Source organism: Dendrobates tinctorius, unplaced genomic scaffold (assembly GCF_039654945.1).
Source record: "Dendrobates tinctorius isolate UK_male_01 unplaced genomic scaffold, ASM3965494v1 ptg000022l, whole genome shotgun sequence".
NCBI lineage: Eukaryota > Metazoa > Chordata > Amphibia > Anura > Dendrobatidae > Dendrobates > Dendrobates tinctorius.
In genome coordinates this window covers 36,187,707-36,214,429 of record NW_027361690.1, presented here as the reverse complement: position 1 = coordinate 36,214,429, position 26,723 = coordinate 36,187,707, and the positions used below count along the sequence as shown (strand labels likewise).

The 26,723-nt window shown below is 46.3% G+C and overlaps 1 protein-coding gene across 1 annotated transcript in view; it reads right to left on the bottom strand.

Annotated features, from left to right (window-relative positions):
• TUBGCP4 (tubulin gamma complex component 4) overlaps positions 1 to 26,723 on the bottom strand; it is a 78,936-nt gene that overhangs the window by 31,800 nt on the left and 20,413 nt on the right. Inside the window, exons 5-11 of the mRNA XM_073568581.1 lie at positions 23,057 to 23,113; positions 21,681 to 21,760; positions 15,692 to 15,893; positions 14,400 to 14,565; positions 13,791 to 13,915; positions 11,187 to 11,237; positions 10,576 to 10,681 (exon numbers count right to left, since the gene is read on the bottom strand). Coding sequence (XP_073424682.1) covers positions 10,576 to 10,681; positions 11,187 to 11,237; positions 13,791 to 13,915; positions 14,400 to 14,565; positions 15,692 to 15,893; positions 21,681 to 21,760; positions 23,057 to 23,113 — 787 coding nt within the window. The remainder of the gene's footprint in view (positions 1 to 10,575; positions 10,682 to 11,186; positions 11,238 to 13,790; positions 13,916 to 14,399; positions 14,566 to 15,691; positions 15,894 to 21,680; positions 21,761 to 23,056; positions 23,114 to 26,723) is intronic.

Genomic DNA, 26,723 nt, shown 5'->3' with positions numbered 1-26,723 from the left:
AGGACCGTGTTTAATAATACGATCCCTGGAGTTTTCATGTTCCTGTGGTCCCAGGTATGAAAGTTCCTTATGTTGGATGTCTGCAAAATGTTTCAGCTTTAGAGTGGGAAAATCAAACTTTTCTTCTTACTCCTGATCGAGTGGTGCGGGAAACCATACAATGGCAACCTGCCGTGCTGCAGATAAACAACTGGGAGCTGAATATGACCAAACTTCGGGATATCATAGAAAAATCTAAAGAAGGTTCTGAAATGATTAAAATACTAAATAGGACTATACAACAGCATATAATTAGTACGACTATAGTAGCGGGAAAAATTGTTAAAATAGGTTCTGTAATTGCTGATGCCACTTCTCATCATTGGTATGATATTTTCATGGGTCATTCCCCTTCAACTCAAAAGATGTTAAATTGGATCATTCACCCTGTGTTGGTGCTTGTCATTGTAGTAATGCTTCTATCCATATGGAATTGCTACATGGCATACAAAGTCTTCTGTTGGAAACCAAAAGTGCTGATGGTGACCTATAGAAGTGGAAAATAATTCCCGTGATCAAGGACCGATTGTGATACCTATGTGATATGTATGGTGTGTGCATGAAGAAGATAGGCGCCCAGATTCCAGATTAGGTGATCACGGGTCTTATTATTCCTTTTTGCATTTAATTCAGCACAGTTTAAGATGGCTGAAGTGGTTGACCGCTACATGACCTGATAAAAGCATGGGGGTTTCGGTGAAAAAAAAAACAATTATACAGCGCCTGCGTGACATAAGCTGATTACAAGCTCAAGAATTAACCACGCAGGCGCCAAGCAGATAGCTGAAAGGGTTGACCGCTACATGACCTGATAAGAGTATGGAGGTTTCGGTGGGAGACAACTATACAGTGCCTGTATGACATGAGCTGATTACGAACTCAAGAATTAATCATGCAGGCGTCAAACGTAAACATGTTATATGAGTATTACTTACAAAAAGTGTACTGCGCATGACTGAACTGATATCTGATCGTAAACAGCATATAACAAAGTGGGTTCTCACTGGTGAGCAGGGACATTCCAGGAGATTTTATGGACGCATAACTTCTGTGATGATGTGCTGCTGGATATTTCCTCCTCACCAGTCGAGTCCCCCGATGGAGGAGTAATGCTGCAATATCTGGTAATATATATTGATGCTTACTTTCTCTATGTTAAAGATGATGAGCGCTACGTACGTAGGGGGCTTGCCCCTCTTAAGGTGAAAACTCGGTAAGACACACACCTTAAGATTAACTGACTAGAGGAGACTAGGAGAAGATCTCTATAGTCGAATTGCTGTAAAGAAGCAACTATTGAGGACCGCAAAAAGAAGAGACTTGTTTGGAACAGAAGGACTGCATATTAAATCTGTCAAAAATTTGAGATTCTTGGTACCAACTGCCAAGTCTTTGCAAGTCACGAAAAAGGTGAGCAGATAGTTTCTACATGTATTTGCTCACTGTGATGGTGCTTGGTTGTGGACACTATTTGAGATTTATTCCAAATTCAGACCACACTTAACCCAGCATGACAACAGCATTCTGTGATGGCATGTCAATCCATATGGTTTGAACTTAGCGGGACCATGTCAAAGCTATGTAAGAGCTATGTGACCATGAAGGAGAGGGATGGAGTGCAGAGTTAGATGACATAGCCTCCATGATCACCAGTCCTCAACGCAACTGAGATTGTTCAGATTAACGGACTACAGAGTAAAAGCAAAGCAGCAACAGTTCAATCCTACCTAGTCATATAATTGTAGGTTATTAGCCCAAATAAAGAAACATATTAGGTTAGGTTCCCAGCAAAGAAGGTTGCCTTGCTGTTGGGCTCACATGAATTGACCAATTTATGTGCTAAGAATCTTCATTTTAATTTATTTTCTAGAGCCTTAATGCAATTCCAACTTCATATATTCCATGTTTGGATACTATAGTGTTACAAAGTGCAGCTTTAACCCCTTAGTGATGGAGCCACATTTTTGAAATCTGACCAGTGTCAATTTATGTGGTAATAGCTCTGGAATGCTTCAACAAATCCCAATGATTTTGAGTCTGTTTTTTCGTGACACATTATATTTTATGATAATGGTAACTTTAGGTTGATATGTTTTGTGTTCATTTATAAAAAAAAATATCAGAAATTTGAGAAAAAAAATGGTAAAAAATTAGCAATTTTCAAACTTTGAAAGATTATTTCTTTAATCCAGACAGTCATACTACACAAAAACATTAACATTTCCCACATGCCTGCTTTTCATCAGCACCATTTGGAAAATGTTCTTTTTTTGTTAGCATTTTAGGAGGTTTAAAAATGTAGCTGTAATTTTTCATTTTTTTCAAGGAAATTTACAAAAAAATTTTTTAGAGACCTATCCATGTTTGAAGTGATTTTTGGGAGCCCCATTTATTGGGAAACCCCCCCAAAATGATACCATTTTAAAAATAGCACCCCCTGACATATTGAAAACCGCAGTCAGGTAGTTTATTAACCCTTCAGGTGACTTTCAGGAATTAATTCAAGTGGCATGACAGAAATGAAACATGGATTTTTGTGAGTACTCACCGTAAAATCCTTTTCTTCGAGACGCTCATTGGGGGACACAGAGACTGTGGGTGTGTGCTACTGCCATCTGGAGGCTGACACTAAGTATACAAAAACAAGTTAGCTCCTCCTCCGCCGCATACACCCTCGCCCCGATAGCGGGCGGAAACCAGTTTAGTGCAAAAGCAGTAGGAGAAGCCGAAAGCGAATTTAGCCTTACCGCAGAAAATCATACGTCTGAAAAAAAGGGACCACCCTACAATAAAGAATTACACTAACCAAAATAAACAAAAGCCAACCGGCTATTAGGGTGGGTGCTGTGTCCCCCAATGAGCGTCTCGGAGAAAAGGATTTTACGGTGAGTACTCACAAAAATCCATGTTTCTCCTTCGTCTCATTGGGGGACACAGACTGTGGGACGTCCTAAAGCAGTCCCTGGGTGGGAGCAACTCACCGATCCAAACCGCATGCCCACCTGCTTAAAGGTGTGCCACTGCTGCCTGGAGAATTTTCCTACCCAGGCTTGCATCTGACGAAGCCTGAGTATGCACATTGTAATGCTTTGAGAACGTGTGCAAGCTTGACCAGGTTGCCGCCTTGCATACCTGCTCTGCCGAAGCCTGGTGCCGAAGCGCCCAAGAGGCGCCCACTGCCCGCGTCGAGTGCGCCCCTATTCCAGTTGGAATCGGTGTGCCTCTGATACGGTAAGCCTCTTGAATAGTTAGGCGAATCCATCTGGCTATGGTCGACCGTGAGGCTGCGAGCCCCTTCCTGCGCCCTTCGGGGATCACAAACAACGAGTCTGTCTGGCGAAAAGGTGCTGTCTTTGACACGTACCTCCTGAGGGCCCTTACTAGGTCCAGCGTGTGGAGCGCCTTCTCCACTCTGGACAAAAAGAAGGCAAAACAATGTCCTCATTAATATGGAAAGAGGACACAACCTTCGGCAGAAACGGCGGCGGTGGTCTAAGGACCACCTTATCCTTAAAAAAAGTCAGAAACTGAGCTCTACAGGATAGGGCTGCCAATTCCGAGATCCGCCTAATGGAAGTTATGGCTACCAAAAACACGACCTTCCTGGAAAGGTATGATAATGCGACTTCCTGCAACGGCTCAAAAGGAGCTTCCTTCCTGCAGGACACCCAGAACCAGATTAAGGTCCCAGGCGTCTGTGGGCGCTCTAAAGGGGGGCACCAAATGAGAGACCCCCTGAATGAATGTCTTGACCTGCATATTGGTAGCGATCTTTTGCTGAAAAAGAACCGACAAAGCCGATATCTGTCTCCTCAGGGAACTCGGGGCCAAACCTGCGTCTAGGCCTGACTGCAGAAAAGCCAGGATGTTGGGAACCAAGAAGGACAAAGGTGCAACCCCGTGCTCTCGACACCAGAGAAAGAAAACCTTCCAAGTGTTATGATAAACCCTCGCCGAGGCAGGCTTCCGGGCGCTAACCATTGTAGCAACCACTTCACGCCCAAACCCCGCCTGGGTCAGAATCCAGGATTCAACGGCCATGCCGTCAAACACAGGGCCCCTAAGTTCGGGTGGTAGATCGGCCCCTGGGACAATAAGTCTGGCCGTTCCGGTAGACGCCATGGCACGTCTGCGAGGAGCTGTACTAGAACCGCGTACCAAGCTCGACGGGGCCAGTCTGGAGCCAGCAGAATTGCCGGGACCCTCTCCATCCTGATCTTTCTGATGACCCTCGGGAGAAGAGGCAGAGGGGGGGAACAGGTATGGGAGCCGAAACTGGCTCCATGGAAGGACCAACGCATCCACTGCGATTGCTCGCGGGTCCTGGGACCGGGCGACAAACATGCCCACCTTGGCGTTCTCCCTGGAGGCCATCAGATCCACGTCTGGAGTCCCCCACCGTTGGCAAATCTGCTGGAAGACCTCGGGATGCAGGGACCATTCCCCAGCCACGACACCCTGCCGACTCAGGAAATCTGCTGCCCAATTTTCCACGCCTGGTATGTGAACTGCTGAGATTACCGAGTGGTGCCTCTTGGCCCACCGAGTACATGCTCTATCTCGCGCATGGCTGCCTTGCTGCGCGCGCCTCCCTGGTGATTCACGTACGCCACTGCCGTGGCGTTGTCTGACTGGACCCGGACTGGGCGACCTGCTAGCCAGTGCTGAAAATGCTGAAACGCCAACCGCACTGCTCGAATCTCCAACAAGTTGATCGGAAGATGAGCCTCCTGGGGTGACCACTGCCCCTGTGCCGTGTGATGTCGAAAAACTGCTCCCCAACCGAGAAGACTCGCGTCGGTTGTGATCACCAACCATTGATCTGGAGGAAATGGTTTCCCCTGAAGGAGAGAGGAGTTGCGCGTCCACCATTGAAGTGCTCGTCGGACCTGAAAGGACAACCTGCACTGATGATCTAGGGAGAACGGACTCCTGTCCCACGCTGCCAAGAGAGCGTGCTGCAGGGGCCGAAAATGAAATTGAGCAAACGGAATTGCTTCTATTGCCGCTACCATCCTCCCTAGAACCCGCATCCCAAATCGAATCGTGTGAGGGCCTGGTTGCTGAAGACTCCGAACTCCCTGCCGGAGTGCCCGAGCCTTGTCCTGAGGGAGAATTACCAACCCTCGGGAAGTGTCGAAAATCATCCCTAGGAATGGAATCCTCTGAGCTGGGATAAGAGATGACTTTTTTCCATTGACCAACCATCCTAGGCGAGATAGGGTATCCAGCGTGATGCTGACATTCTCCTCGCATGCTTGAAAGGAAGGCCCCTTTACTAAGAGGTCGTCTAAGTACGGCAAAACCACTATGCCCCGAGAATGAAGAATGGCCATAACGACCGCCATTACCTTCGTGAATACCCTGGGAGCTGTGGCTAACCCGAACGGCAGAGCCACAAATTGAAAATGCCGGCCATTGATTGCAAACCGAAGGAACTTTTGATGCGGGGGAAAAATAGGGATGTGCAGGTAGGCATCCTGAACATCGATTGAGGCCAAATATTCTCCCTGCTCCATGGCCGATATCACTGACCGGAGGGATTCCATCCGAAAGTGCCTGACTCTGATGGACCTGTTTAGGAGCTTTAGGTCCAGAACCGGTCTTACTGTTCCGTCCTTCTTGGGGACCGCGAACAGGTTGGAATAAAATCCTTGAGCCTTTTCGCCCTCTGGTACCGGGACAATGACCCCGTTGCACTGAAGAATCCTGATGGCTCCTAGCAACACCTCTGCCCGGGACTCCGATTTGGGAAGCCGGGAAAGAAAAAAAAAAAAAAAAATCGCCTTGGCGGATGTCCGATAAACTCTATTTTGTACCCGGATGACACTAGTTCCGCCACCCATGCGTCGTGTGCCACCTTGACCCAGACGTGGCGGAACCTGAGCAGACGACCGCCTACTCTGCTGTCTTCGGGTACCTGAAGCCTCGAGTCATTTTGCTGAGGCCCTCTGGGATCTGGCCCCCCTTGACCTGGGTGGACGGTCCCACATCCTCCCCAGCGAGTTGGCTTTATACGTGACCTGGCGCTCTCTGTCTTGGTTGTAGCGAGCTGGGGTGGTAGAACTGGCCGCTGTTGCCCATCCGGGGGCGCGAAATGCTTGAAAGCGCGTCTGCGGTTGACGAAAGGGCGGTCCACTCTTCTGCTGTGGGAGAAAGCTGCTCTTTCCCCCTGTGGCATCCGAAATGAGTTTGTCCAATTTCTCTCCAAAAAGTCGGTTACTCTGATATGGGAGGGACGTTAACGACTTCTTAGAAATTGAATCAGCCCGCCATAGCCTTAGCCACAAGGCTCTCCTAATGGCGATAGCGTTTGCCGCCGCTAGTGCTGCGCAATTAGCTGCATCCAAGGATGCATTAATTAGATAGCAAATCAGATCGCGATGGCGGGTGACTATCTCAGACACCTCTATCGGCAAATCTCTATCTTGCAGGACTCTATTCAAAGACTCTGACCATGACATCATGGCCTTGGCCACCCATGTTGCCGCAAATGAAGGCAAAAGTGCTGATCCCGATGCCTCATACACCGAGCAGGCTAAACCTTCCATGAGCCGATCCGTGGGGTCCTTAATGGAAGAACCACTAGGCACTGACAACAATGATCTTGAGGCCAGGCGTGACACTGGGGGATCCACAATCGGAGATTCCGCCCATCTCTTACAGAGCTCTGGTGCAAACGGGTATCTCGTCTCTAGCGTCTTTTGTCCCGAAAAGCGCTTGTCTGGACGTTCCCTGTGTCGTTGCACCATGTCCTCGAATTCTGGATGAGTGCTAAACACCCTATGAGGTCGCCTGGCCTTTTTAAAAGATATTTTATGCCCTGCGGTTAGGGAGACATCCTCCTCAATACCTAGAGTCTGATTGACAGCCTCAATGAGACTGTCTACCATCTCCCGACACCCCGGGGTATCCAGGTCCAAGGATTCCTGCATGTCCTCATCCGAACTCTGCTCGCTCCCAGACAATGGTGACGGTGAGCGAGACGCCGCACTCACGGATGCCAAAGCACCGGAGGGGCCCGGAGACGCCATGAGGGATCTCTCCCTGTACGTCTGTTTAGAGAGAGTGCGGCCCCTGTAGGCCGGCGACTCTTGTGAGGTGGATGAACCTTCCCAAACAGGCGAGCTGTCGTCTCTACCCCTATCCGGGGCCTGAAGGGTCTCAATCGCCTTCGTAAGCGAAACCATAGACCGAGAAAGTGATAACGCCCATTCCGGGGGATCCGAACCCCTGGGCTCTGTTGGAGGAGAGGGCTCCTGGGCGCGTTCGGAACTACAGGCTTCACATAACTTAATAGTCTGCGCTCGCGTTTACACAGCCCCACAGGAAACGCATGCGGTATAAAAGGACGTGTGCTTTTTCCCTTTCCCAGACATACTGCAGAAAAGTCCAACTTTCTCTCTCTTTTTCCCTTTTTTTTTTTTTTTTTTTTTTTTTTTAAAGGCATAAGGGGGAATGAGGAGAAGGAGGATAACTTGCCCTAGTGTGGCTCCGGGGCGGGGTCGCACTTACCCGGCTCCTGCTGTCTCCCCGCGCTCCTGATCCTGCTCTTGCTTCCTCTCTGGGTAGGCTGCGATGCTCTGCTGACCACGGCCTACCCTGTTCCGAAGCCGGGGCCTCAATTTTATCCAGCGCCCGCCCTGGACATGGGGGCGGCGCCGGATCTGACATCACGTCGGGGGGCGGGCCTTCCCCCCGGCCTAGGCCGAAGCCGCGGGCTAAATTTAACACTGCCCGCCCGCCCGAGCAGGGGCGCGCTATTCTGGCGCTCCCCCGGTACCCCCCTGAGGCGCCCTCCTTCCCCAGCTGGGGAATCTCCTTGCGCCCACTGGCTACAGGTATGGAAGGTAGGAAGCGGAGAGGAGAGAGGAAGGAGGGAGCTGCTGCTGATCACCGCCCTATGTAACTCTGCAGCTCCAGCACCTGAGCTGCTGGGGCATACAGATTGTATTAAAGTGTTCGTCGCCCTTCCTAAGCCGGTGCTAGCCTGGAGCCTCTCGCTGCCCAGGGGCCCTCCCAGCCCAACCATACCTCCTTGAGGCCATGAGGTAATCCATCTTCGGACGGTGCAGGCACCCCTGCTCTGTCCGCCTTGTCTGGGCGAGGAGAGGGACCGTCCGCCGCCATGTAGCACCGCCGTCATGCGTTGGTGGAGCAGTGGGGGCGCACAGACTAGTCTTGTGCCTCTGTGCAAGCCCATGGTTTCACTACCTAGGGGTGGACAGGGCTAAGTCTGGCATAATGTCCCACGTCACGGGAGAGGAAACGTGGAGGGACCCTCGCACGTGGTCGCCCGTTGCTGGTTTGGGGAAATTGGATCCTTTCAATAGGATGCGTTGCACCTGTCTTATCTTCTTAAAAAATAAAAAAGAAAAATAGATGTTTGGGGAAAAGTCCCAGATATGTCCCTCGGTGCGGGAAAGGATACGCGGAGGCGATACTCACGCGTGCTCGCGCGTTGATGTTTTGGGGAGATCGGACCCTTTCAATAGGGTCCGTCGCCCCTGTCTCCTCTTCATAGCGAGAAAATATTATAAAAAAAAAAAAAAATAGTCTGGAGAGACCCAGACTGCGTGTGCCTCCATCAGACACTAAGCAAAAACTGGTTTCCGCCCGCTATCGGGGCGAGGGTGTATGCGGCAGAGGAGGAGCTAACTTGTTTTTTGTATACTTAGTGTCAGCCTCCAGACGGCAGTAGCACACACCCACAGTCTCTGTGTCCCCCAATGAGACGAAGGAGAAAATGTGTATTTTTACCACCTAAATGTTGCTAACTTCTGAACAGGTTACAACAGCCGTCAGAGGCCGCTATTTGGTCGTGAATTGTCATGGCAAACATCAGGATCACACAATAATGATCTGAGGGCACCAATTGGGATAAAGTCGAAGTCCCCCACCCTCTGTTAACCATTTATTTGATGTAGTCACTATTGACAGCAGCATCTAAGGGGTTAAACACATATGGACGGTGTCAATACTGACCGTGGCTGATGCAGCAAGTTGTCAGCTACATTGTACAGCCGACAGCTGCTGGATTGTCACCTGTATGGGGATGCTATTCTCTTATATCTCACATCAGTTAAAAGACGTATTGGCTGTCATTAAGGGGTTTTAATTTGTTAGTTTGAACAATGTGACCTATTTTACAATGCTATACCACAATGTGCACTAATTATAAATACCATAAAATACTACCATAAATACGAAAACCAAAAAAGTATTCAGTAAAGTTACAATAACAGATATAAACAAGTATGCCATTAAAAATTATTACTTTATTGGACAAAACTACCGGTAGCTATAAAAACATATCACACAAGACAAATAAAACGTTGTTACTGGAGAACAATTAATGACTGGCAGGACACAATATTATATTGTAAATACTTAAAACCAAGGCAAAAAAACAAATATAATAAATACCATCAACGGAAACCTTCAAGAAGAACCTGAAGAACCACCTGTTCCGACAAGCCTACAGCCTGCAATGATCCTCGGTCTACTGAACCAGCGCACGACCTGCTCTACCCTCTCCTAGCGTATCCTCACCCATCCCTGTAGACTGTGAGCCCTCGCAGGCAGGGTCCCCTCTCCTTATGTACTTGTGTGTCCCTTGTCTTACACATGTTTATTATACTTGTCAAAATTTCCCTTTTTCACATGTAAAGCGCCATGGAATAAATGGCGCTATATAAATGAATAATAATAATAATAATAATAATAATATTATTATATGGTCTAAACACATAGTAAATATTTAAAGACAAGGAGACAGTTAACAATAAGATTGATATCAAAGCCTAGGTTACCAGTACTGGTACTGCCACAAGGTCTTAACTGAATAAAAGGTTAAAATAGAAAAAAACTGCAGTATTGCACTGGCGCAATTGTAGTATATCAAAATATATATGATATATTTTATTTAAAAAAAAGGAAAAGGAGAAAAATAAGGCTTACACACCTTTAGTATTAAATTAATGTACAAGTGCACAAATACAGTATGTTTCCAATTTACAAACATTTACATAAACTTTCACTTCCCGGTTTAGATGATGCCTGGTTTGGCACATTGAGATGACATTTGTGATAGGTACCAACATTGAGGTTGTTGGATGACTTCTGTGCTCTTTGATCAAAATTTGTTAACCAAGTACCTTACATTTCACAGTTTTCAACAATAGCGGAGTTCATGTATTCATTAATTGCAGTATGCTGATGAATCGTGTATGTATAGGTTTGTATGCGAGATATGGATATAGAGAAGGCCAGAGAACGGAGGATACAGACACTATTTCAAAGATGGTAGAGTACCTTTTCCACGCTGCTATCTTCAACATGACTAGGCTTCCTCAAGGAAACCATTGCATGAACTGATGTTTCCAAACTTTTGACCAGTACACATTGCTAGATTACAGAAATACACATTACTTGATCTGCGTCATCTAATAAGCATCCACGTTTATACAGCTGCATAAAAATGATATGCATGGTCACCCCTATGTGGCCGTCCATACCAGCTTGTATAACACTCACCATGTTCTGTGACAGCAGTTGGTGGCGTTTTCAGCATGTGTTGGGCGATATCTATAAAGGCCTGAAACAATTCACCTCTTCCTAGCAGGTAGAAATCTTTTATAATCTGAAAGAGGAAATAAATAAAATAACTAATTTCACTGACAATAAACAAAGAGTAAATGGGATTACTTTTTTCATGTCTCTAAGGAACTTAAACATCAGATCGTTTTGCTTTAACTGTATAATGCAAAACTATAGTATTCCGTGCGCTGCCAAAGCCAGAATAATTGAGCTATGCAATTGCTTCCTTTAAATGATGCTGTCAGAAACAGACAACGGCTTCTAAATGGTTAATCAGCAGCGAACTAACAGTGAGTATGCGATTTATATGCATTACCTCATGGTAGAGCAAGTTGTTCCGAGCACCAGAATATGAAAACTATGCCTGCTATAACGAGGCGTAGATGTGATCAATAATTCTAGTAAATTATAGTAAATCTGTCAGACAATAGTTGGCCTTATACATTCCAGTAAACCCTATACGGAGGGGTGAAAAGCTGTATTTTTTTTATTTAAAAAAGTAGCATTGAGCCTTTAATAAATTTCCTTCATTTATCTTCATCCCTTACCTTTAACTGCCCTATCAAATCAGACTCCTCCACCATTAGTTTCCACAAGTGCTGAAAAGAAAAGAATACAACCAACGTCAAGGACAATACTGAGACAGAAAACCTATTAGGCTTCTCTAAAAGTCACGTTACGATATAAAGTACCAGCTGTTCAATGTACACATAGTAGACAGATGAGCAGAGGCGTTTACTATGAAGTTCTGCAGCAGCAGTGCAATGTACCCACTCTACAGAAAGAGCAGCGGATTTTAGTCTGATAGCCATTCACATGTCGCTTACTCTTCCTGTTGAAGAGGTCAAGAAAGGTGGGTGACTTTGAGCCATTATGTCTCTGTTGCCTGGGATAACTTTCATACACTGAGGTATATCTCTGTGTGTACACAAGATCCTGCCCAATTGATAAAAGATACATCAATCTTCTTGACCTATGGTATATTTCATATATTATCACACACTACTAAATTCATATAAAGCATTTGTTGCAAAACACGCGTCGCGAGTGGAGAATCCTTGGTTCCCTGCGTAGTAAATGATCTGCTTCTCAGAATAAGAAGGCTGCATAATTTACACACTCCCTGACAGAAGTTATGTCGCTTATCCATATTATGCAAATAAAAGCTTATAACCGGACGTTAAATTCATCCATTGGTTGTATAAATTATTCTTTTGAAAGCTGAAACCCTCCGAAATGTGGTTTAGGTTAAGAAAATAAATTGCCATCAATGCAGAAATATTGATCATTTAATGGACACAGAATGGTCAGATTTTGGCAAGACAAAAGTTTTATCGCCTGGTCATATAATGCACCAATCCTAGTTTATATCCTCACCTGTGCTCAGTAAATGATTGGTTAATTAGTGGGTATGTATAAAAAGAAACCCAGCACCCCAGACCTTCACTTGAGCTGTAACTTGAGCTCTGACAACATGCCAAAAATCCACCCTGCAACCAAAGCCTGGATTATCAAGAGGCTGAAGACCAGATCCACTGCAGAGGTGGCTGGCACCTTTAATGTGTCTCAGCGTCAAGTGCACAGAATTAAAAAAAAGATTCAACGAGACTGGAGATATGTTTGACAAGCCCAGGTCCGGCAGACCCCACAGGTCAACTGCTCAGGAGGAACGTTTGTTGGTTAGAAAATTCAAAGCAAGCCCCTCTTCCACTGCAGCAGAGCTCCAACAGGCCTGGTCACCTCAAGTCCCTGTGTCAACTAGAACAGTTTGCAGAATTCTGTCTCGAAATGGCCTCCATGGTCGAATCAGTGCCCAGAAGCCAGCACTAAACAAAAGGCAAATAAAAAACTGTGTGGCATTTGCAAAGTCCCACAGTCTGCTAAACAGATGCTGGAAAAGTGGCAGAAGGTGGATTTCTCTGATGAATCTTCAGTAGAATTATACCACAGCCACCGCAAATACTGCAGGAAGCCTACTGGAGCCCGTATGGATCCAAAATACACCCAGAAAACAGTTAAATTTGGTGGTGGAAAGATCATGGTCTGGGGTTACATTCAGTATGGGGGTGTGCGAAACATTTGCAAGGTGGAAGGCAATATCAATAGCCTAAAATATCAAGAAATATTAGTTACCTCTTATATTCCAAATCATAAAAGGGGTCAAATTCTGCAGCATGATGGTGCTCCATCTCATACATCCATCTCTACAACAAAGTTCCTCCAGGCAAAAAAGATCAAGGTGCTGAAGCACTGGCCAGCCCAGTCACCACACATGAACATAATTGAGCATGTTTGGGGTAAGATGAAAGAGGAAGCTTGGAAGACAAAACCAAAGAATCTAGATGAACTCTGGGAGGCATGTAAGACTGCATTCTTTGCTATTCCTGATGACTTCATTAATAAATTGTATGAATCATTGTTGATCCACATGGATGCAGTCCTTCAAGCTCATGGAAGTCACACAAAATATTAAATATGACTAATAGCACCACAACTTCATTCACCAATGTTATGCAACATATATTTGTATTGTCAGATAATTATGTGTTTGAATATCACATTACTTTCTGTGGGCGACAAAACTTTTGTCTTGCTAAAATCTGACCATTCTGTGTCTATTAAATGATCAATATTTCTGCATTGATGGCAATTTATTTTCTTAACCTAAACCACATTTTGGAGGGTTTCAGCTTTCAAAAGAATAATTTATACAACCAATGGATGACTTTAACGTCAGGTTATAAGATTTTATTTACATAACATGGATAAGCGACATAACTTCTGTCTGAGAGTGTATAGCACATACATTGTTAGCCGTGGATGGAATATCGGTTTCCCGGCCCATCTCAATGCTGTGGATCTGTTCCACGCCACACTTCCCACAGGTTTAGTCATGACTACATTTATTATGTAGTTCATGTGCTATTATCATTAGTGGGTGGTTTCTGGACCAGCTGCATTATTTTGGCCCGATTCAGTTGTTACTGGTTCGACATTTACCTGTGTAAATTTGCCATTAAGCAGTATGTTTTTCTAAAAAAAAGAACTGTACTATTGATTTTCTATCTCATAAAAATTGAGCAAAACACTTGACATTTCTTTACATCCTGAAGACTTTTTGTCATTGCACAGTCAAAACAAAGACTTCTTACCTCGGCTACAGTGCTTCTGATCCTATCGAGGACTGACTCAAAATCTACCAGGTTAAACAAAGGTTGCTGCTTCAACCTATGCAACTCCGCAGCAAATATATCCTCCTGATTCTTCAATATAGAACCTGCTCAAGAAACAAATCACATGAGAAGCCAATAACAATGTACAGCACTACACCATTACTAAATAGTACTATATAATAGTATACTGCCCCCTATCCAAAAATGGTGCACCGGTTTACTACCCAGGATAGAAGGGCATAATGATTTCCCCTGTTCTCCTGCACATACTTGACATAACCCTTTAACCAATTCTCAACCTGTTGGTTGATGAATACGGTTTTGATGGATAGACAGGAGTTCTCCACAGTGGTACAGAGCAACCAGGGCAAAAAGTGAAGCTGAGTGCACCCAAGTATGGCACCTGAGACTGAGGTGCCGGGGTGTGGGCTTATGAGAAGTGTGGGAATAATGTCCTACTATTACAGCGTATAGCAGAGCAGGTGTATCATACACAATGCAATGACATGGAATGGAATCTTTCAGTAGCAAGTGAGAATTCTGTATGCATCACATATCAGACGATTGGGGCTGTGTGCTGCTTCTTACCCGTTCTAGTCATATTTACATTCTGATTTTCGAACATCTGGACCGATTCTCCGACAAATAAAATCTTTTCAGCAACTCTTACAGGGATGTAAGATGGCAACATTTCAACCCGAAGAGAAAACTGCTTGAGTGATGGAGCCAACATGTTCTCCTCTTCAATAAGCCTCTATTAGATTACAGATAGTGACAGATATTATTCTCCCTAATCAGAAGGTTGCATGTCCTCCATTAAGCCTGTAACATACATCTGATCGTCACTGGTCTAACAATGGTTCGGCCAGTCATTTGTCTGGCTGCCAACCCACCCAACTCTCCGATACACAGGAGCGCTCCTTTGTTTTCCATGATCGAGAGACTGCCGGACATTACTGGCAGTGGCTCATCTCTTAGAGAATTGGTAGCTCAATATCAGACATGCCTGATCCTTACCTTTCCAAGGCAATGAATTGTCTGGGGCCCTCATACACATTAGACTGTGACCAAACCCGTTGATACCGGTGGGTTTGGCTTACAGTAGACTAATCTGCATGTGAGACTTTAGTCTGATAGCAGAACCATTTACAAAGAGAAAATTCTCCATCTGTAAAATCAAATGTTTAGGCAACAGAAGATAGATGATCTAATACTATACAAAAACATGTCTGGAATTAGTCACTACAACAAGAGGATTCGTAGTAGAGGCGAATCCTCCTTCAGAGCCCCCACAGAGGAAAAAGCAAAAATTAAATTGTTTCACATGGAGAGTCCTCTGACATTAATGAAAACTATACAATGCCAAAAGGGGTTGTCCACAACTTAGATACTAGTGAACTACCCTTAAGAGGGTCCAAAACACTGCACCCCCACAATCAGCTGTTACTAGGTCCTGCAGAATCCAGATGTAGGCAATGAATGAAGCCGGCACAGTACAGCTCCATACACTATATAATTGTCTTCTTGGGTACTGCAGCTCTGCTCCTATTAATCTAAAAAGGTGATGAGCCGCCATAGCCGAGAACAGCCATTGCACAGTGTACAGAGCCGTGCTGTTCCAGCTCTGTTCACTGTGTACCTTCCAGTGGGAGGGGGACCTGCTGACAGTTGATTGATGCAGAATTGGTTGAGGTGATGCATGTTGGACCTTCAATGATTGGATATTGCGGACTTATTTTTCCTCCCTACCAAGAGGTTACACATGAGATGTCAACATCAAAGAAGAATTTGGGGCTGACAGGTCCCTTCTTTCAACCATAATATTGGCTGTGAGAGATTGATTTGACAACCCCATTATAACACCTAGTGTCTTTTCTTACCAAATCTTGCAACTCTCGTAGTTGTTTCCCAGTGAGGCCCCCAATTCCCAAGTCATCATCATCGTCTTCTGACTGAGTAGAAGCATTGCCAGAAGATGGTCCTTGTCTGACAAAAAACTCCTCATACTGGTCCAAGAGTAGTCCATGAAGCATCCAAGCTGAAAGCTGCTTGTACATGACCCCATGACACACGGCCAAGATCCTGAAAAAGGGCATGAGGGAAATATACAATTGTAAACATAAAATGGACAAGTAAAGCAGAAGACTGCAGCTAATAGGCAGGAATATGTTACAATAGTTCCCTGTGAAATAGACTAGCTGCAAAATAAATAATTGTACATAGCGATTCCTGGGGTGTTATCACTCAAATGCAAAGGGGTTAAATGCACCGATATGAATGCTTAAAACAATTAGCCTAAATTATATAGATGGCTTCAGAGGAAGATAAAGGCTCCCAAACTGCCATCACAACAAGCTCACTGACAGATTTTAAGGTAATACAATCTGCAGCCAGCAATATTCTGATAGAGGCTGATGAAGCTAAATAATTAAAAATACAGATACAGGGATAACCTTCATGACTGGAAGCGAGCAGCTGCTGACAGAATATAACCTAAGCTTCTCCCCGTAGTTGCAGCTCCATTAAAGGGGTAGTCCGAAGTCCAAATTAATTTTCATCCTAAATCGCCATCTATTTAATGCTATAATCTAAACTATTATCTTAATAATTCCCTATCCTACTGCAACTACACTACCTAACTGGTTTTCTTTATTTTTTCCCCACTTCCTTTCTGATGACGATTCGTTTGGGATTCCCAGTGCATGCTGGTATACTCGAACAAAAATTCAACAGTGATGCTCGTTTAAGAGGCTGGGCGAGTCTCTGCGCGATGTGCACAATGACAGCGCACACTGTGTTGCCAGATCAGCAGTAAAAAGCCAGCAACAGAACGCTGGAAGAATACCTTACGTGTAGTGTCTCTTATGGTGGGTGAAGGCGCTGGCCTCTGTATGCCGGGTATTCTGATACCACTGTTGCTGGCTTGTTACTGCTGATCTGAGCTGGCAACAGAGAGCACGCTGTCATTGTGCAAATCACACAGGGACCAGCCCAGCCACTGTAATGAGAGTCACTGTTGGCGCTTTGTTTCAGGGAGTCGGCAGAGGCTACGGCAATTAGATAGTGTAGTTATGGAAGGATAAAACATTTTTAATTTAAGTATATTAGAAAGTAGTGTAGATTATGGTATTAAATAGACCGGGATTTAGGATGAAAACAGGGATTTTTGTGTGCTCACCCTAAAATCCTTTTCTCTGAGCCACTCATTGGGGGACCATAGGACCATGGGTGTTATGCTGCTGCCACTAGGAGGCTGATACTAAGTAGATACAAAAAAGATTAGCTCCTCCTCTGCAGTATTCACTCACACCCTGGCTCCAGCTGAATCAGTTCAGTAACAAAGCAGTAAGAAAACATGAACATCATACAAAAAGTACAAAAACAGTCAAACCGAAGAACATACTCAAGCCAACAGGATGGGTGCTGTGTCCCCCAATGAGTGGTTCAGAGAAAAGGATTCGCCTCAGTGGGGGACACAGGACCTAGGGACGTCCAAAACAGTCCCTGGGTGGGGAAACAACAGAACAGCCAGCCAACTCTTGTTTACTGGGACCGGAACGATGAACCCATCTTGGTGTAGCGAATCGATGGCTTGGTAGAAAAGCAGGGCCTGTGTCCCTGTTTCAGAGGGCGAGAGGGGAAGAACCGTGCCGGAGGGCGGGAAGAAAATTCTATCTTGTGTCCGGAAGACACCAGGTCTTTGACCCACTCGTCGTGGACGACGTAGAGACAGATATGATGAAACAGGATTAGACGACCGCCTACTCTGCTGTTGTCGACAGGATAATGCCGCAAGTCATTGGGCGGAGAATCTATGGGGCCTAGATCACTTAGATGTAGATTGCTTGGGTCGGCCCATCCATGACGGGTTTGTCTTATGCGAGACCCGAGGACCACTGACCTCACGAGGTGAACGCCCCGATCCGGAAGAGGTGGTCGCATTGGACCAACCAGGGTTGCTACGAAAGGGCCGGAAGCAAGCCTGTTGTTGACGACGAAAGGGTGGTTTAATTTTCTGCTGGGGAAGGAATTTACTCTTTTCTCCTGTGGCGTCCGAGATAAGCTGATCCAGCTTCTCTACAAATAAATGACCGCTCTGGTAGGGCAGTGATAGTGCCCATAGGATAATAATGGCGTTTGAGGCTGCGAGCGCGGCACAGTTAGCCGAATCTAAGGATGCGTGTAACAAATATTCCCCGGCCAAGGAAATCCGATTGGCCAGTTCTGTTGCTTCCGGAGAAAGGTCACTATCCTGAATGGTCCTGATCAGGGTATCTGCCCAAGAGACCATAGCTTTAGCTACCCACGCCGCGGCAAATGAGGGAGAGAGTGCCGAGCCCAAGGCTTCAAAAACCGAACGGGCAAGGTTCTCTATTTGACGTTATGTGGGGTCCTTAAGTGTGAAAGACGACAATGACCTATGGCTGGTGCACTAATAACAATGATCAGAGATTTAAGATTTATAGTACCTGCATTTACACAAATTTGTTTGTTACGCAACGTGGTTAGTCATATGCAAGATCTGTGTTTAGGAATTACTTTATGTAATGCTGTTTGTAATGTTGTAATGCTGTTTGTAACGCTGCTGTAATACCATAATTTCCCTCGGGATCAATAAAGTGTATTGTATTGTAATAGAGGACCCATCTGGTAAGGACAGAAGGATTTTGGTGGCCAGGCAGGAGACAGGCGGATCCACTGGAAGGGATTCGGCCCATTCCTTCCACAGATACGATGAAAAAGGGTATCTCAGCTCAAGAGGCTTCTGACCTATGAAGCTTTTGTCCGGTCGCTCCCTATGCCGCCGAACTATGTCCTGAAACTCGGGATGGTTGGAGAAAACCTGATGAGGACGTCTGATCCTTTTAAAGGACACCGCACTATCCGTGACAGAAGTAGAGTCCTCATCCACCTTTAAAGTCTGGTTGACGGCCTCAATGAGACTGTCCACCGTCGCTGATAATCCGGTGAATCTAGAAAGGGCATCTCAAAATCAGAGTCAGAGTCCTGTCCACTGCCAGCCCCGGACGAGGGGGAATGGGGAACGGAGGTCATGGATGTTGAGGCGTGAGAAGGCCCGGGTGACGGAGTGCTATGGCCTCGTTTCCTAGAAACCTGTGTTCTTGTCTGAGAGTGGTCCCTGCTGACTGAGCGTTCCTGTGAGGTAGAGGAATTTTCCAAGTAAGGCAGATGAAGTTCCCGACTGGTAGATGAGGATCTTGTAGGGACTCTATTGCTTTTGCTAGAGGCGCTATGAACTGCGACAGTGATGAAGCCCACTCAGGTGGACTTGGTACACTGGGTTCGGGAGCGGCGGAGGGCTCCTGAGCGCATTCGGGGGTCACAGGCTTTGCAGAGTGGCGTACTCTGTCCCCGAGGTAACGAAGTCTGGCAGGAGGTACATGAGGTAAATAACACTGTATGTGCCTCGCTAGCCTTCCTGGATGTCTTCGAGAGTGACATGATGTACCCTGGTATGGTCCTGATTCTGCCAAAAGACTCCAATAGGTAGTGCAGTGACTTATACACCCCAGTAAATACTGCAGATAAGGGCCAATGAGTGTATATGCGCAGCCAGGTGCCCAGGCCCGTGCTCAGAGCTTACCCAGGTTCTGTGCTTAGTGAAAGCAGTTCTCCGATTCGCTGGGCCCCTCTGAAGAGCCTCTCTCCACGTGTAAAGTTTGTTGGAAGACCTCTGGAGCCAACCGGTGAAATAAAGATGGCCGCAGTGAAATGCAGAGGGACGTGACATGCGCCTTTAGAAGTCTCGCAGAAAGCGAGAAGCACAAATTCGTGTGCACCAAAGGGCAGAACTACCGGTGCGGCATCATGACGTGGGTGGAGCTTTAGAATAGCGTCCGCATCGGCCCAAGCTGGGGACTAGATTTTTGCAGCCGGCCAGAGACGTACCCGGAGTGGATGCCACGGAAGGTAGCACAAGTGTTGCGGAAGTCTTCCGCTGTGACTCGGACGCACACGCAGCCCATCTTACCAGCGGTGTGCGTCCCGGCATGGTGCCGACGCAAATGTAGATAACGCACAGGACCCAGGCTCACTGTTTCCAGGTCAACTGTTTTGGAATGGACAGTGCAGGGGACATCCATCTGCCACTCCTTGGTCAGAGGGGGGAGCTGAACCGTCCGCCTTCCTTGCATCGCTGCTGTTCATCAGAGGCGATGCAGTGGGAGCCGCACGGACGCCATAAGTGCCTCTGGACATCCAAGGGGTTAACTCCCCAAGAATGTAACAGGGCTGGTGGTCCGGCATGTAAAAAGGAATCAACCTGGATGCAAAAGGGGGTACGTGAATGCCACACTCCGCGGTCCCATCTGTTGTTGGTGTGGAGAGAGCGATGACCTGAAGGGACCCATCGCCCCTAAAGAATATCTCAGGCATACCGATCAAAGACGATGCAGGAGGGGGTATGTGGAGGCGACACTCCACGTTCCCGCCTGTTGAAGGTTTGGGGAGAGAGGTTCACTTACGGGATCCGTCGCCTTCTGTAATCCTTTGAAAAAAGGTTAAAAATAAAAATTAAAAATAAAAAATAGCTTAAACTGTAGATGTGGTCTGAAGATCAGAGAACATGTGCCTCCTTGTGACACTAATCTTGAACTGGCTCGGCTGGAGCCAGGGTGTGGGTGTATACTGCAGAGGAGGAGCTAATCTTTTTTGTATCTACTTAGTGTCAGCCACCTATTGGCAGCAGCATAACACGCATGGTCCTGTGTCTCCCAATGAGGCGATGGAGAAATTAATTTAGACTTCCGACCACCCCTCTTTTTAGACTGGAAAGTAGGAGTTTAATGTTATTTACCTGCTCGATTACCACTGTATCTGTAGGCTCGGTAAATAGCTTTTCTGGACATGACAGATTGCCTTTAATATTAGTGCTACTGTATATGCCAGAAATTTCTGTCAAATTCCCATTAGATAAGAAGTTTAGGTAATCATGGTAGAGGAAAATATGTGCTCCCCTATTAACCCCAAAGGCACAAAACAATACTGTGATATTTGGCTAATAGTAGCAAATAAGGAATACAGAGGACACATACCAGTCTGCTGTATTCACCCCTCTACACACGTGATGGCTGGTTATTGTGTATACCAGTTGGCAATCCTTCCATCATAGTGGGGAGGGAGAGGTGGTCTCTTACATTCTGAATATAGTGGACTATGACTAGGAATCCAGTGTGTTCTTTGCTTGCACGCATTTGCCAAGAATCTTGCCGCACCAGAAATTGTTGTATTTTTTATTGTTCCGAGCCGTGTGTGGATACAGGAGATCTTTATGTCAGTGGAGGCTGGATCTCTTCCCCTTGCTATATTTTCAAGTGTTTTGGCAGAGACTATCTGTGCTCTGGACAGGACTGGACCAGACATTACTGGTGAGCTGGACTTTGCTTCTTTACACTTTTTTTATGCCATATAGGCTAAGGCTGAGTGCAGACGTACTTTTTGGCCTTGCGGATTTTTCCGTGCAGAATGGAAGAAATCCGCAGGTTAAATGACCTGCATTTTTCCTGCGGATTTCTTCCATTTTTCATGCGGTTTTCCATCGCGGGAGATGGAAAACCGCACAAAAGTAACATGCTGCGGATTTTGTACCGCGGAAAAATCTGCAGCGTCTGCACAGCGTTATTTTTTTACATTGATTTTAAGGCTACTGTACATCACAATGCGGATATGCAACGTTTCTGCGCGGTAAAATCCGCTGCAAATCTGCATCGTGTGCACACAGCCTAAGAGAGAGTAAACCTACCTTTATAATATGTCGCCCTTACAAATGGCAGCATATTCATGTGGCAGAAACTATATAGCAGGAAAATATTTAGTAATATATTTATAGCATGTGAATAGGTTCCTTACTTTTCTAGCGCACTGCGGACTGGAGGAAGCCCCCCACAGCTGTGCTTGTAAACCGTTTCCAAAAGTTGGCAGCCATGAATCTGGTGAAAGAAAGGGATCATCTGTAGTTATGGCAGAATGTAGATGTTACATTAGTGTTGCCTAGCTATTATATCGCACCACTCATTGCAATTGTATTGGGCAGCATGGATCCTTGCTCTGTACACTTCATCACCAGAAAGTGTCGTGTTTGCATGTCTAGAAGCTCTCAGCCTACTAAAAGTGGCAAGATGGTCACAATTTCATCTTCCAACAATACATGGTGTCTCAATGCTTTATCTGGATAGTAGGAGCAATCCCTGCTACCATCTCAACTAATAGGTGGGCAGGTTTACCATTAAGAAGCCTAATAAAGCCTGGCTAAAATTACTATGGGAAGATTTAAAGGGTTATTCTCATCTCATATGTTCACAGCTAAAACGAGAATATCAGTATGGAGCCCTGTAAAGAAGCCCAGCCTGGATACATTCTGCATTTCCATGACCCCCATAAAAACAAAGAATTACTTTCTGCAGCCGCAGTTTACATGGCCAGTGCTTAGAATTAACACTACAATGCAAGTGAAGACCACCATATGTCATACTAGAGTAAAACAAGTATTACAGTATACTGCCCAGTTCACGGAAATTAGGAATTTAGAGAAAACCACAATGGCAAAATTAGGACTTTAAAAAGAGGATTCCAAGTGTGTTGGTGCCCAGGAAAAAGATGGAAAGCAAACCCTCCTGCCCCTATACAGCCCTGATGACACTCACTATAACAACTTTCTATGTACAGTACATCACATTTTTAGAAGTGGTTGATTATAGGTTAGTAGACATAGAATGGCTCATGACTGAAGACGACCATAGAGGTTTTCCTCCTACAGACATCCACATACAATGATGTTCACGAAGTCTTAGAGAAGAGAGATAACATTCTGTCCGCAGCTGCCATATGGAGAGTAATGTCACCTCCACTGAACTCAAGTGCAAATCTGATTTGTAACTTCATATTTTCCCCTGAATTGCTCAGGGGCTGGGTTTTGGGTGCTACTGATATATACTCTATAATATTTTTGCAGTGAATTTCTTGCAGTTTGTATTGTTCATTTAGCATGACTACTGTCCTTAAGGAAAGGTTACACAGACATGACATTCCAGATTGTGCTCTATTTCCCTGACAAATTAGAGGAAAGATCTTCCTGACGTGTCCCTCAGTGACTAACATTGTACAGTGCAGAAGAGGTCCTACACACAAAGGACAAGTATCCAGGCTGCATATCATACTTTCCCCCATTTCTACCTGCAGAAAGAGAAGAAGCGGCCATCTCTATGGATAGAATATTATTACACTACCTTCTGGCTCTTTATCTGTTCCACCACAATCATTACTGATGGAAAAAGGAGATGAAACTGAAAAACAGAAAACATGGAAGCCTTACATAACAAATGATCATCAGAAAATGGTTCCACCCATAGTCTGGATGACTAATCAGATTAATTTGAAAAATTGGAGAAATTAATGTATCCTATTATTGGGACCCACAGTGAAGAAATATGCACATAGCTGTCGTTGATACGAGGTGGCTGTGGCGTAGTGTGAGCGAACTGGTCAGCCCTAGGGCCGTAAGTGTGGCGACTGTCTGTACTCGTCCTTCCTGCAGTTGTCTCCTCGTCTTTGTCCCCTAGCAGTGTTACTTTTTTGTCGAGCCAAGCTGGGTCCATGCCTGCTCTTCTCATATACCGTGCTATGGAGAGCTGCTGGGTCTGATACCCATATTCCCAACTCCTCTCCCTTCTGGTGTCTTCTGCTGATGGACCCATCGGTCTATGAGTGCCATAGTCGTTCCTTATAGGTCATAATCAACTTGAGCCAGGAAGTCCTACCAAAAGGTTTTACTCCGCTATGGATTATAAGGTGAAGCGGACACGTCTATATTACTGTATGTCTAAGAGAGAGGACTTGGCTGTCCAGCTGCCGGTGCTCGTCGTTATTGCCTATATTCATAATCATCACCAACACAATTTAGATCAGGTATAATATCAGTGTGTTATTTAATGGTGGAAAGGTGATGTATGATAGTTGTAAGGCTGCCTAATTTATAGTCATTATTTGGCACGCATGTGTCTTGGTATTCTAGCTTGTCTAGACAGAAAAAAAACACAAGGAAATTGAGATTACTATCGACAATGATTAATCGGAAAAAGGAGATTTTTGTGTACTCACTGTAAAATCTCTCTTAGCCTTTAATTGGGGGACACAGAACCGTGGGTGTTATGCTGCTGTCCACTAGGAGGCGACACTATGCATAATCTGAAAAAGATTAACTTTGGCTCCTCCTCTGCAGTATACACCCCTGGACGGCGTCAGCCTTCTCCAGTTTTGTGCAAAAGCATTAGGAGGAATATACCAGAAACATAACCATGCCTGTAAGAAGGCTACCATAAATGAGTTCAAACAATATGAGAACCCAGCTCAAACAATATGAGAACCCAAAACGTAACAACGGCCCGCAAGGGCAACAGGGTGGGAGCTGTGTCCCCCAATTAAAGGCTAAGAGAAAGAGATTTTACGGTGAGTACACAAAAATCTCCTTTACTCTGTCGCCTTATTGGGGGACACAGAACCGTGGGACATCCCAAAGCAGTCCCTGGGTGGGAAGCAGTGGACGAATATTGTACTGACAGTTCCCTAAATTTGGGGTACTGCCGCCTGCAGGACCCGTCTACCCAGGCTCGCATACGCTGAGGACTGGGTATGCACTCTGTAGTGTTTTATAAAAGTGTGCAGGCTAGTCCAAGTGGCTGCCTTACACACTTGATGTGCCGAGGCTTGATGCTGAATGGCCCAAGAGGCCCCTACCGCCCGCGTAGAGTGAGCCGTGATACCGGCCGGAAGAGCAGAATTGTTAAGGCGGTAAGCTTCTTGAATGGTGGACTTGATCCACCTAGCAAGGGTGGCATTGAAAGCCGGTAGGCCCTTGCGAACGCCTTCTGGAAGAAGGAAAAGTGAATTAGACTTCCGGAAGGGAGCAGTCCTAGACACGTAAATACGCAATGCCCTGACAAAGTCTAGCGTATGCAGAGCCTTCTCCACTCTATGAACGGGAACCGGGCAATGAGATTTTCTCATTGAGGTGGAAGGTGGACACAACCTTCGGAAGGAAGGATGGCACTGTACGGAGAACCACCTTGTCCTGATGAAAAACCAGGAAGGGTTGTCTGCAGGAAAGAGCTGAAAGTTCGGACACCCTGCGTAGCGAGGTGATTGCCACCAGGAAAAACCACTTCCTGTGATAGAAAGCGGAGTGAGACCTCCTTTAGGGGTTCAAAAGGAGGTGACTGTAGTGCTGTCAAGACCAGGTTGAGGTCCCACGTCTCCGACGGATGTTTGTAGGGGGGAACCAATCGAGAAACCCCTTGGAGAAAAGTCTTCACTTGCGGCTTGTTAGCAAAATGCCTCTGAAAGAGCACTGAAAGCGCTGACACCTGGCTCTTAAGCGAGCCCAGGGATAGCCTGGCGTCCAGGCCTGACTGAAGGAAACCGAGGACCTTTGGAAGAGAATAGGGGAGTGGGATGTGCCCACGAAATTCGCACCATGTGAAGAAAGCCTTCCAGGTACGATAGTAAGTTTTGGCTGAAGTTGGCTTTCGAGCCCTGATCATGGTTTTAACAACGTCCGATGAAAAAACCTGCTTGGGTCAAAAACCAGGTCTCAATGGCCACACCGTCAAATTGAGAGCCCCTGATTTCTGGTGGAAGAACAGGCCTTGTGACAGAAGTTCGGGACGTGTGGGGAGACGCCAAGGAGCGTCTGCTGTGAGTTGCACTACGTCGGCGTACCATGTACGCCTGGGCCAGTCTGGAGCGAATAGGATGGTGGGGAACACCCTCTTGTTTGATCTTCCTCAGGACTCTGGAAATCAGGGGAAGGGGTGGAAAAATGTACAGAAGCTGGAACTGGGTCCAGTCCTGAACCAGGGCATCTGCTCCGAGCGACTGTGGATCGCGCGTCCTGGCGATGAAATTGGGAACTTTGGCATTGAGATGGGATGCCATCAGAACCACGTCCGGGGTCCCCCAACGATGGCAGATCTGATGGAAAACTTCGGGATGGAGAGACCACTCCCCCGAGTCCATTCCTTGACGGCTGAGATAGTCGGCTTCCCAGTTGTCCACACCCGGAATGTGGACCGCAGAGAGTACCGACCTCGCATCCTCCGCCCAGTGTAGGATACGTATTACTTCGTTCATCGCCTGGATGCTGCGGATGCCGCCTTGATGGTTCATGTATGCCACCGCCGTGGCATTGTCCGACTGCACTCTGATATGAGAGTCTGCTAGCAAGTGATGGAAGGCTTTCAATGCCAGGAAGATGGCCCGAATTTCCAGGATGTTGATGGGCATGGTCACTTCCATTGGTGACCACTTGCCTTGCGCTCTGTGATGTAGGTGTACCGCGCTCCAACCCGTAAGGCTTGCGCCGGTGGTCAAAACCTTTCAGTGACCGGAGAGAAAAGGATTTTCCCATTGCAAGCGAGGTTGGCTGGAACCACCAGTGCAGGAACCTCCTGGTTTTCGCTGATAACCGGAACGCTCTCTTGAGGGAGAACAGATTCCTGTCCCAGGACATGAGGATGGGGTCAGAGGTGAATCTGGTCAAATGGTACCGCCTCCATTGCCGCTGCCATCCTGCCCAGTCCGCTCATGGCATACCGGAGAGATCGGGGAAAACCGCGGAGGAGAGTGTGAACTCCCAAACGGAGGGCCAGTGCCTTGTCCCTGGGGAGGATCACCAGACCCCTGGAGATGTCAAATAGCATCCCCAGGAAGGTCAGAGACTGACTTGGGGTAGTCGAGGACTTCTGTAAATTGACTAACCATCCCAGGCGACTCAGAGTGTCGATCGTGATTGAGACTTTGACCTCGCAGTCCTTGAAGGTGGGGGCCTTGATGAAGAGGTCATCCAGGTATGGAACGACTACTATGCCTCTGGAGTGCAGAACGTCCATGGTAGCTGCC